General features: G+C 37.7%; 3 protein-coding genes across 6 annotated transcripts; 2 read left to right on the top strand and 1 right to left on the bottom strand.

Moving 5' to 3' along the window:
- Nucleotides 1-224: 224 nt before the first annotated feature.
- On the top strand, nucleotides 225-4963 carry LOC105769390 (inositol-tetrakisphosphate 1-kinase 3). Of its 4 annotated transcripts, none has more exons than XM_052631180.1 (11): nucleotides 585-609; nucleotides 1130-1211; nucleotides 1323-1355; nucleotides 1559-1672; nucleotides 2861-2981; nucleotides 3122-3214; nucleotides 3493-3612; nucleotides 3710-3886; nucleotides 4122-4177; nucleotides 4277-4361; nucleotides 4472-4963. In XM_052631180.1, the coding sequence occupies exons 5-11, from the start codon at nucleotides 2939-2941 to the stop codon at nucleotides 4558-4560; spliced, it is 663 nt and encodes a 220-aa protein (XP_052487140.1). In that variant the 5' UTR covers nucleotides 585-609; nucleotides 1130-1211; nucleotides 1323-1355; nucleotides 1559-1672; nucleotides 2861-2938; the 3' UTR covers nucleotides 4561-4963. The 4 variants fall into 4 exon arrangements, with proteins under 4 accessions (XP_012445446.1, XP_052487140.1, XP_012445451.1 ...); XM_012589994.2 differs by lacking the exon at nucleotides 585-609 and adding an exon at nucleotides 1024-1045; XM_012589992.2 differs by lacking the exon at nucleotides 1559-1672 and having other exon boundaries at nucleotides 225-609.
- A 1790-nt stretch (nucleotides 4964-6753) lies between these two features.
- On the bottom strand, nucleotides 6754-7392 carry LOC105769391 (50S ribosomal protein 6, chloroplastic). The gene has a single exon (XM_012589998.2). It carries the CDS (start codon nucleotides 7249-7251, stop codon nucleotides 6895-6897), a length of 357 nt encoding a protein of 118 aa, XP_012445452.1. The 5' UTR covers nucleotides 7252-7392; the 3' UTR covers nucleotides 6754-6894.
- Nucleotides 7393-7542: 150 nt separating this feature from the next.
- Nucleotides 7543-9597, top strand: LOC105769389 (uncharacterized). The gene is made up of 2 exons (XM_012589991.2): nucleotides 7543-8500; nucleotides 8709-9597. The coding sequence occupies exons 1-2, from the start codon at nucleotides 7875-7877 to the stop codon at nucleotides 9424-9426; spliced, it is 1344 nt and encodes a 447-aa protein (XP_012445445.1). The 5' UTR covers nucleotides 7543-7874; the 3' UTR covers nucleotides 9427-9597.
- The last annotated feature ends 1295 nt before the right edge of the window (nucleotides 9598-10892 follow it).

Genomic DNA, 10892 nt, shown 5'->3' with positions numbered 1-10892 from the left:
AATTCGCCACGTCATAAGCCACCATTCCCTTGGAAAACACATACCCCAACGTGCGGAAATGGAGCACCGTCATCAGGCGTAGCGTGACCGTGGGATCAAAATAATTGAAGTCAAAGACAAATCAAAGGCGCCCACAGCCTAAGCCTAAAAGCAAGCGAAACATCTGATCCAGTCTCTTCCTTCCGTCCAAATACGCTTATTTATTGACGCGTTTTCCATCTCCAAACCCTCTTCTCTTCCTCTCCTCCTCCCACCCTTTTTTTTTCTTTATATATTAAAACGTTTTTTTGTTCATTCGCCCTTTCGCTGTTTTATTTGGTTTTTGTTTAATAGCTTAACTGACTCTCTGAAATATCGCGGATCTTTGGTTTTCTACACGCATTTTCGCTTTTAATTATAGCCTGATTTTACTCGGAAGATGAGGCTGGAGGAAGAGTTCTCTCATTGCGACAACTACGACGAAGAGGAGGAACCCAAAACGATGTCGCAATGTTCCATCGGAGCTTTACAACAACAACAACAGCAGCAAAAGTTTGTCGTTGTCGGTTATGCCCTTACCTCTAAGAAAATCAAGAGCTTTTTACAACCAAAGTTCGAAGGTTTAGCCAGGTGAATCTTGGGTCTTTTTTTTTGGGGGGGGTTCGGTTGATCGTTTTGGAATCTAATGTTTGTGATCCCAAAATTGAGAATATCGTCCCATTTGACGTCGTTGTCGTTTTGGTTGTGCGGAATGAAATAATTTATGTGAACGACATTACATCAAACACTTGAACTCCAATAAGCCAAAGTTTTTTGATATTTTTATTTTTTGTGACCCTCGTTTATTTTGGTGATTATAATTTGTCATTTCCTCAATTTATTTCGAATTAATAAGTGGAGATATTTATCATTACTTACTACATGGATCTGTGGCAAGTTTCTTTTCTTTTCAGTACCTGGACCATGATTTGCTTCTAATATTAAAATATGAGTTCTTTTTCCGTTTTGCTTTTTTAAATTTGTTCAAGTTGTGTACCCTGATAAGAGAAAAAGCTTGTCTTTTGAGGTTAGCATAAAGGGTCTGTTGCTGTTGCTGTTTTGTTCCTTTCTTTCATGTTAGTAACAGAGTAAAATGTTGAAAATGGTGCAGGAATAAGGGGATATTATTTGTTGCAATTGATCAAAATAGACCTCTCTCAGACCAGGGTCCTTTTGATATTGTATTGCACAAGGTTAGTAGATATTTCTCTGTATATGTTTTAACTGTCTTTCATTTACCTGTTCTTAAATTTTATTATGAAGCGATGCATACTCAACATGACCCATTTTTGTATCTGATGCAGTTGACAGGAAAAGAATGGCGCCAGATTCTTGAGGTTGGTCCAAATTCTAGAACCTATCATTTTTGTTTACTTTTTAAGTGATGGATGTTGTGGAATGATTTGAATGTGAATCCACTTCTGTTTGATATATTATGTTGTGGTTTTGATGTGTTGTACATGTGAGGAACCGAATAACCCAGAGACTGGTGTCAGAAAATTGTTGTTTAAATCTCATTAGTGGCTGACATAATTTGCAGACTTCTTGCTCTTTCCTTCCTCATGAAACCTGACTTGATAATTGAGGTCGAGGCCTTAAGATTCCAGCAAGTGAGGATGTTTCTACTTCCATGGCAATCTAGCTGATTTTTCAGGTTTTCCTTAGCATTACCTGTGAAACAAACTTTTTCTTTGTTTTGAATGGCTTCTTTTGTCCTGTGCATAACTATGACCCCTTTCTGTCCTGATTCAAACCTAGTAAGTGTAGGGTCGTGTGTACCTCTATGTTTGTTATATCATGCTTGAGGAAGTGGCTGGCATAAGGATTCACTTATTTGCAAAAATTCAGAAACCATGACAGCAAAAACTTATGACCTCAGCAAGATGAAAATTCTTACATTCAAATTTCCTAGTAGTTGTTCTTTGGAACTTGGATATTTCTTTTCTTTTCCTTTTTTTTTTTTTTTTAATTTTAAGATTAATACAAGTGTTAAAGGTGAACAATTCTTGAATTTTATAATTATAGATTTATATAGGCAACAGCTGCTTAAGTCATACTCCTTGGAATCTATTGCTAGAATATACGTTCATTACTCATGGGATACCAAGTTCTAATTTTTTTTTCCTCCTAATCTGTTTTAATCCAGTTCTTTAGCAATGTTGGCGTACGCACTAGTAAAAGTTCTAGCGCTTTGCTAACTCATTCATGTTAAATAAGTTCTATGATGCAATATATTTTAATTGTCTGCAAAAAATTTATACATTGAGATTGTTTTGAATGGCCTCTTTAAGTTTTATGTCATTTAATCTTAAAAGGTTTCCCTATTTTGTGGTGGTCTGTTGATTTGGTTATTTAATGGGGATCCTTCCTGGCCTGTGACTCTGATTTCGTAAATATCTTGTCCCTGTATGAGCTGTTTTCAAGTCTCAATGGTTCAGTTTCTGCATGAATTTATGTTGCAATGAGGATGGTTGGTTTTTCATTACAGTGCCCAATGAAAAAAAATTAGAAATATGCCTTGTGATATTGTGATTTTGTATAAATGTCTGAGTGGATGATATACATTAAAAAATATTCCGTCTTTTTTCAGAAGCTTTTCTTCTGAATAGAATGAATGGAATTCTTAGGTAGAAATTATAAATGGAGAAAATAAGAAAGAAGATTGTAAAGCCTTTTCTTACTGGCCAAAGGATTATGAAGTGTTTGATTTTGGACAATAATGGGCATTTCATTCATTAAAAGTTAATTTTGAAAAGGTTGCTCTCTCTAGGGTTATTTGTTTGCTACTTACACATTTGTGTTGAGACCAATCCATCTTACATTCTTTACCATATATCTACAGGATTATAGACAAACACATCCAGAAGTCACAGTTCTAGATCCTCCTGATGCCATACAACATTTACACAATCGCCAATCGATGCTACAATGCGTTGCAGACATGAATTTATCTACCTCCTATGGTAATTTGTGCCGTCCTATTTGTTGACATTAGAACCTAAGCCTTTTCCTCCTCTTTCCCGCAGCTTTTTGACTTTCGATGAAAGGTTATCAAATGAACTCTCATGCTGATGGAAGTTGATATTAATATTTTGCCATGCAGGAAGAGTTGGTGTTCCCAGGCAATTAGTCATTAAAAAGGATGCATCTTCTATTGCTGATGCTGTAGATAAAGCTGGGTTGATACTACCCCTTGGTATGCACATTTTGACCTGTGTTAGTACACGTAATAGCATCCTATAGGGGTATTTAAGTTGATAGACAGTCTTCTGTACTGTATGGGTTGTGTTTTAGGTTTAAGAATCTGTTTCCTGCTGTCTGTATGTTACCTGTAAGGTAAGCCAAAAAACGTATAAAAATGCTTTTCCCAATCTTGTGATTTATTTTTAGGGTTCATCTCATTTACTTATTCTGCTTTTAGTTTCCACTTCAATTCTTTCTAATCAAACTTAAACTTTTTTTCATCTGTTGCAGTTGCAAAACCATTGGTTGCTGATGGAAGTGCAAAGTCACATGAATTGTCACTTGCTTATGATCAGTACTCCCTCCAGAAACTAGAACCTCCACTTGTTCTTCAGGAGTTTGTTAACCATGGTATGCAACTGCAATTTTTCTAGACTTCATAATAGTGTTTCCAGCTTTGCTGAGCAATGCCTAACTGCTGTGCCGCTTTTTTTTCTAATATCTGTAGGAGGTGTTCTCTTTAAGGTTTATATTGTTGGAGAAGCCATTAAAGTGGTCAGGCGTTTCTCATTACCTGATGTAACTAAAAGAGAACTCTCTAAAGTTACGGGTGTTTTTCGGTTTCCACGGGTTTCCTGTGCTGCAGCTTCTGCAGATGATGCAGATTTGGACCCTAGTGTGGCTGGTATGTTTCCCCATTCAAGATTACCCTCTTCTTGTTTGCTGTTTTTGTGATTTTGCTTGTTGCCCTTCTTTAACATGAATGTTTGATCAACGTAGTTGTATTTGGAATTTGTTTGAATAAGGTTTCATGGTTGAACCAGAAAAGGTGGAACCTTATTTGATTGTGGCTTTTCAGTTAATTTCATGCAACATGTGGGTTTTGTAGGCCCTAAACGTTTTCTTTTATGCTATTGCAGAACTTCCCCCTCGCCCTTTACTTGAAAGACTGGCCAAAGAGCTTAGGTGGCGACTGGTAGCTTTCAAAATTTTGACCATTATTTCCTTCCGTACATATTATACCAATCTCTGGAATAATTTTGATATATTTATATGAAGTTTTTGTTACATGTAGGGTCTTCGGCTATTTAACCTAGACATTATCCGGGAGCATGGAACTAGAGATCATTTTTATGTGATTGACATAAATTACTTTCCTGGCAAGTGCCATTTTTAGACCTGGTTTAAAAGCCCCTTGCTATTATAGTTGTTCTTTGTTTGAATCACCTTGCAGGCAGCTGACTTGGAATTGTTGGTGAAAATATTGCAGGGTATGGGAAAATGCCGGGGTATGAACATATATTTACAGACTTCCTCTTGAGCCTTGTGCAGAGTCGATACAAGAAAAGATCTAGCTAGAAACTTAATGGAAGCCTAGGACACTCCAAAGCATCAGATGGTGTTGTTAATAATCATATGCAAGATATGATGTGTTCGCGGTTGTTCCATTACCCCTTTGTATAGCATCGAGCTGGTGGAGGGTGCATATCAAAGCACAAAAGAAGTCAAGCCTCCAAGTTAAGTAGTTTACATGGAGCTGGTAGAGGATTGTCCCCCCTACTACTACATAGGTGTTAAATGATGTAAACAGCTCTTTGGAAATCAGATTTGTGGTGGCTCAATTCTTTTCTTCTACTTTGTATTTACCCTTTTGCTGTTGCATGTAAACATGTTGATGGGTGGAGCTCTTTCTGCAACCAGCCAATAACATCATCTGATGTTTCGTCTTTTTATTAAATACACATTGTTTTGTTCTTTCCAATCTCTTTGTTTTTTATGACAGTAGAGTAGTCTGAAGTAGAACTTATATGTGCTTCATTTTTTATTCCCAATTCCCAAAACACTATAGATGTTAAATCAAAACTGATAACCCAAATTTTCAATCAAATTTCACAGATGGATGAATCTCAACTACTATCAAGACAAAGGGTATCCTCTTGGCAATGTCTTACTGTTAGCATTATCCTTATTGAAGAATAGAAAGAAGATAAGCTTGGAAACGTTGGTATAATTTTTTGGGTAAACTACAAAAATAGTTACTTTTGTTTGTCTCAAGTTACATTTTAGTCACTTATGTTTGAAATGTTACGTTTTAGTCACTTATGTTATTATTTTGTTATGAAGTGATCACTATTCCGTTAAGTTTCATTATCTCTCTAACGGTAATCCTACGTGACAGTCTAATTAGATTTTAATTAAATAAATTTAATTAATTAAAAATTTTAAACTCTAAATCTTAGTTAAAAAACCGTTTATTTTCCCCTTTATTTTAGTTTTCTTTTTCAGTTAACTAAGAAAGTTATTATCATCAGAATTTTTTATTTACTTATAAAAACAAAAGAGGATTCAATAGAGGGTCCAGGTATTTTTTTTTCACTGACAAATTTATGTTCTAAGACTTAAAATCAAGTGGTTGTCGACAACTTTATGTAATAAGATGAATTGCAATGACTGCAGCATGTGAAAAAATGATGTTCCAGTCAACATCTTAGAATGAAAAGCCAAAACAGTTTGTTTTAATGGCTGAATCAGCTTTTGTTTAACTTGGAGCTTTTTCCATTTTTATTTGACATGCGATTGTTTATTCAAAGAAAACTCAAAATTCCTATGTTTTGTTAATTTCCTACTTGATCTGGTCAGGTAAAAAAAGATAGAAATGGCAAGCCAGCTTGGAGTTCTTAATGCATTGGATGCAGCAAAGACACAATGGTATCATTTCACAGCAATTGTGATTGCTGGAATGGGTTTCTTCACTGACGCTTATGACCTTTTTAGCATCTCTCTTATCACAAAATTGCTCGGTCGTATTTACTACTTCGATGCACTTTCTAAAAAGCCTGAACTTTGCCTCCTTGTATTGCAACTGTTGTTAATGGTGTGGCCTTTTGCGGAACTTTTGCTGGACAATTTTTCTTTGGTTGGCTTGGTGATAAATTAGGCAGAAAACGAGTTTATGGACTCACCTTGATGCTTATGGTGATCTGTTCCATTGCCTCTGGACTTTCCTTTGGAAAGTCTTCAAATGGTGTAATGGCAACCCTTTGCTTCTTCAGGTTTTGGCTTGGTTTTTACATGCTGCAGTCATTGCAGTTCATCTTATCACATAAATTTGTCGAAAACCGCTTGATTTTAAGTCATAGGTCGGTGAAAAAGACATACTTGAACCCTCAATTGAATCCTTTTTTGTTTTTGTAGGTGAATAAAAAATTTTGATGATAATAACTTTATTATTAGTCAATTGAAAAAGAAAACTAAAAAAAAGAGAGAGATAACTATTTTTTAACTAAGATTTAGGGTTTAAAATTTTTAATTAATTAAATTTATTTAATTAAAAATCTATTCTCATCCCATTAAGAAATCCAAGTTAGCACTTAAAATCTAGCTGGACTGCCACATAGGATTACTAGGGAGATAACGAAACTTAACGGAAAAGTGATCACTTGGTAACAAAATAATAACATAAGTGACTAAAACATAACATTTCAAACATAAGTGACTATATTTGTAGTTTACCTAATTTTTTAGAAAAACTGAAATTAAATTAAAGGCAAATTCACCTCGAAATCTAAGACAGATTTAAATGCATAGATGTTCATCAGAGTACATTTTTCAGTTTAATTAAATCATATTTCAAAAAAACTGGAGAAGCAAATACGGTACAACCAACATAACGATGAACAGTGAAAAAAAAAACTACCCAGTTGAAGCAGGAGCCTGTAGAGCAGAGCCAGCGAGACCAACCTCAGCAACATCGGCGCCATCATTTTCTCCGACGCTTGAAACTAAGGCCCAATCAGGAGGCAGCGGAGGCAAAGGAGCGTAAACGGTGGGTTTCCTCCTTATGTCCCATGGCTGCGTCTTGCGTGGCCTGGTCTTCATATGATGCTTCGTTGCCTTCTTCTGCGGCCTCGACGAACATTCTATCGACAACCCACCGGTGGAAGCTGTCGAAGATGGAATATTACGCACCTTAATTGAAGGTAGAGAGATGGAATTGGGAACAAAGGTGATTTTGGGAGCTGAAGCAATGGAAACTAGCGGCATTCCCATGGTTTTCTTCTTCGGTTAGTTCACTTTCTTTTGCCTTCGGTTCTGTAGGTTTTAGGCACAAAAAAAAAAGAGTGAAACGAAATGGGCGTCTCCGAACCTTTGCTTTTGGATTACGTGCGTTATCCTTTTACGCACAGTATGTATGACATCACAATTCACATCGACTAAATCTCAATTTGCTTTGGGCTTCAATGTTAGCATTCGGCCTTTGGGTCAACCCAACCCATTCAGGCTAGCACCTTCACGTCACGAGTGTTTCACAGACCCACGTGCCAACAGTCACAGACTAGCATGCAAAATTCTTCCACCCTTCATGTCCGTGACTGTGAGTGCAAAATAGATTCTGATCCATCTTAACGGCTGCACCCCCCCCCTTCAATATTCCACATCAGATACCGTAGTCAGCTTCTTCCTTTGCAACTCAAATCATGTTTTAGTCTAAATCTCAGCCATTTTCCTCGCTGATCCCCAACCTGCCTCCTACCTCCCAATTCTCTCAAATGTTTAGCTTATTACACGATTTCCCATGCAACATGCATTCCTGTCTTCATTGCTAGCTATATATGCAAGACTGGTTTTTCTTAAAAAGGAAGGGCGAGTGCTAAAACCAGTAATAAAAAGCCATGGATCCTTGCCCTTTCGTACGACTTACCGTCGGCAATCTAGCGTTGAAAATTCCGGTGGCGTCTAAACCAGCGCGGTCCGTCGTTCATCCTTCTTTGTCGCCGTGTTTTTGTAAGATTAAGCTTAAGAATTTCCCTTTACAAACCGCCGTTGTTCCCTACTTTCCACGGGAGAATCAGTTTCCCGACAACCAGCAACAAACCCTCGCCGCAACTTTCCACCTCAGCAAAGCTGATATCGACAAACTTGCTCAGAAATCGATCTTTTCCGCCAAGCCTTGTCTCAAGATCGCTGTCTACACCGGCCGGAGAGGCAGTACCTGCGGTGTTAACTCAGGGTGTCTGTTAGGAAAAGTTTCGGTACCGTTGGATCTGGCGGGAACCGAATCCAAGGCTTGTGTTTTCCACAATGGCTGGATTTCAGTCGGGAAAGAAACTAAAAAAGATTCCTCTGCTCGGTTTCACTTGAATGTGAAAGCGGAACCCGACCCGAGATTTGTTTTCCAGTTCGACGGCGAACCGGAATGTAGCCCTCAAGTGTTTCAGATCCGAGGAAATATCCGGCAACCCGTTTTCACTTGCAAATTCAGTTTCAGAAACACCGGTGACCGGAATCAAGGATCCGGGTTAGTTATAATTAGTCATTTAATTCTCAGTATTTTCTATGAAGTTATTCAATTTGAATGCAAAACAGTAGGATAAAGCAACATTAAAGTTTGCAGGATTATGTCCTTCAATTCTTTTTCATTTTTTTAGTTACTTTTTACTGTTTAGTTAGTTGTGCAGTGTTTGTTCTTTGCTTGTGAAGTTAACTTTTCAGTTACAATCGGACAGTTCGTTACGGTCAGAGCCAAGTAGCTCTCGGAGATGGCTAAGCTCGTTTGGAAGTGAAAGGGAAAGGCTAGGAAAAGAACGTAAAGGTTGGTCCATAACGGTTCACGACTTATCCGGCTCACCTGTAGCCGCGGCTTCGATGGTTACTCCTTTCGTGGCTTCACCGGGATCGGGCCGAGTCAGTCGTTCTAATCCCGGCTCATGGCTTATTCTCCGTCCAGGAGGTGGTACCTGGAAACCCTGGGGCCGTCTCGAGGCTTGGCGAGAACGCGGCTCTTCTGACGGACTCGGTTACCGTTTTGAACTCATTCCTGATATGAGCGCGGCAGCCATTGTCCTGGCCGAGTCGACGCTGAGTTCAAGTAAAGGAGGGAAGTTTGTGATTGACTTAGGTGGCCGAAGCGGTTCCAACGGACGGGTGACGCCGAGGAGTGCGACGTCGCCGGCTTGTAGTCCGAGGAGTAGCGGTGATTTCAGGTACGGGCTATGGCCGTTTGCCGTGCATCAAGGATTCGTAATGTCGGCTGGCGTGGAAGGAGAAGGCAAGTGTAGTAAACCTCGCGTGGAGGTGAGTGTGCAGCACGTGAACTGCACGGAAGATGCAGCTGCTTACGTGGCATTAGCCGCTGCCGTTGATCTGAGCATTGATGCTTGCAGGCTCTTCTCTCAACGTCTAAGAAAAGAGCTCTGTAATCATCACCAGGAATTACTTGGTTGATTCAAGATTTTTCCCTCCCTTTTTTTTTTCAAAAAGAAAAAGTGTTTTTTTGTTTCCGCGAGAGGTATTTTTAGTTACCTTTTTACGGTTTTACCACTAACAAACAAATCCAAAACTCTGTAAGATAGAAAGAAAAAGGAAAGCAAGGGGGTGATTTCCATTTACCAGTTACCACGCTCTGTTTTTTTTTTTTTTTTTAACCGTGTGGGTTTGGCTTTTGTGAGATATGATTGTCGTGAAGCTGACTTGATGTGCTGTAACTAAATATGAAAATGTTATTTTATGTAGTGAAAATTGTCATCAAATGCTTATGAAAAGGAAAGGAAAGTAGAGGAGGGTTGGTTGTTGAGGAATGGAGAGAAGTCCTTGCACGTTACTATTGCTTGGTGGGTACTGAAGAATTGTTTTATGAATGATAGCTGTAATCCGCTTTCATTAGTAGCCAGCAATAAAGAAAAGAAGTTAGAAAAATGAAGCGTGCAAAGTGGGGGTAGGAATGAGAGTATTGGAGTATACTTTACAAACTCAACTCCAGTCTCTTTTAATTAATGAAGGGAAGAAAAAGATTAGGTTGGATTAGATTAGCTGACAAAATTTCAATATATGCAGCAAAGGAACGGTATTTTAATATACAAGGAAAGTGGGTGTAAAGGGAAAGTTGTAGGGCCTGGATTTGGTGGTGGCTTATACCCATTGCCCTTCACTTTAAAACAGGGGAGCCATGTGTCCGTCAGAGAGGCACGTGACCAGGATTTACAATTATATAAATAACTAGTCGTACTAATAAAATGACGCTGGATTGGCAGATTTTGCTCCACTGGAGTCGACAGACACTACATAATTAGGGGTCACGCTCACGTCTCCGTGCCTTGCTTCGCTTTTCCAAATCTCTGCTTCACTCCTCTTTTTTTCATTGTTTTGTAATTTTTAAATATATTTTAATTTTAATCTTTTTATTTTTCAAATTCCGATCCAATTATTTATATCATTGGTATTACATTCGGAAAAAAATAATTTAATTTAAATTAAAAAAATAAATATCTATCAAATTTTAAATCTACAAATAGCTTAAATACTTTAAATAAATATATTTTAATCTGAATAAGCTTTTAACCATGCGTTATTTCTGTTGAAAATTGCAAATCAATTAGAGCCACAAAATTAACGGTCAATCGCTCGGGCAATAAAACTTTTAGACAGAACTAAATTTACATTGGATGCTCCATCTGATGTCGTTTGATTTGACTTGATAGTTTCTTGGATACTAACTAGCATTGGATAAACTTCCCGGATTTCTACGCTATGTTTTTTAAAATAGTTCAATTATTATTTAAGGTTTGAATTTGATAATTTTTTTCAATTAAGTTTTAAACTTGATAATTATTTCAATATTGGGATTTGAATTTGATAAATTTTCTCACATTAGATTTTAAATCTTTTTTTGGTCCAAGTTAGACCTTGAACTT

Source organism: Gossypium raimondii, chromosome 5, assembly GCF_025698545.1.
Source record: "Gossypium raimondii isolate GPD5lz chromosome 5, ASM2569854v1, whole genome shotgun sequence".
Classification (NCBI taxonomy): Eukaryota; Viridiplantae; Streptophyta; class Magnoliopsida; order Malvales; family Malvaceae; genus Gossypium; species Gossypium raimondii.
The sequence above is the reverse complement of the archived record's forward strand: the minus strand, read 5'-3'. Positions and strand labels throughout refer to the sequence as shown.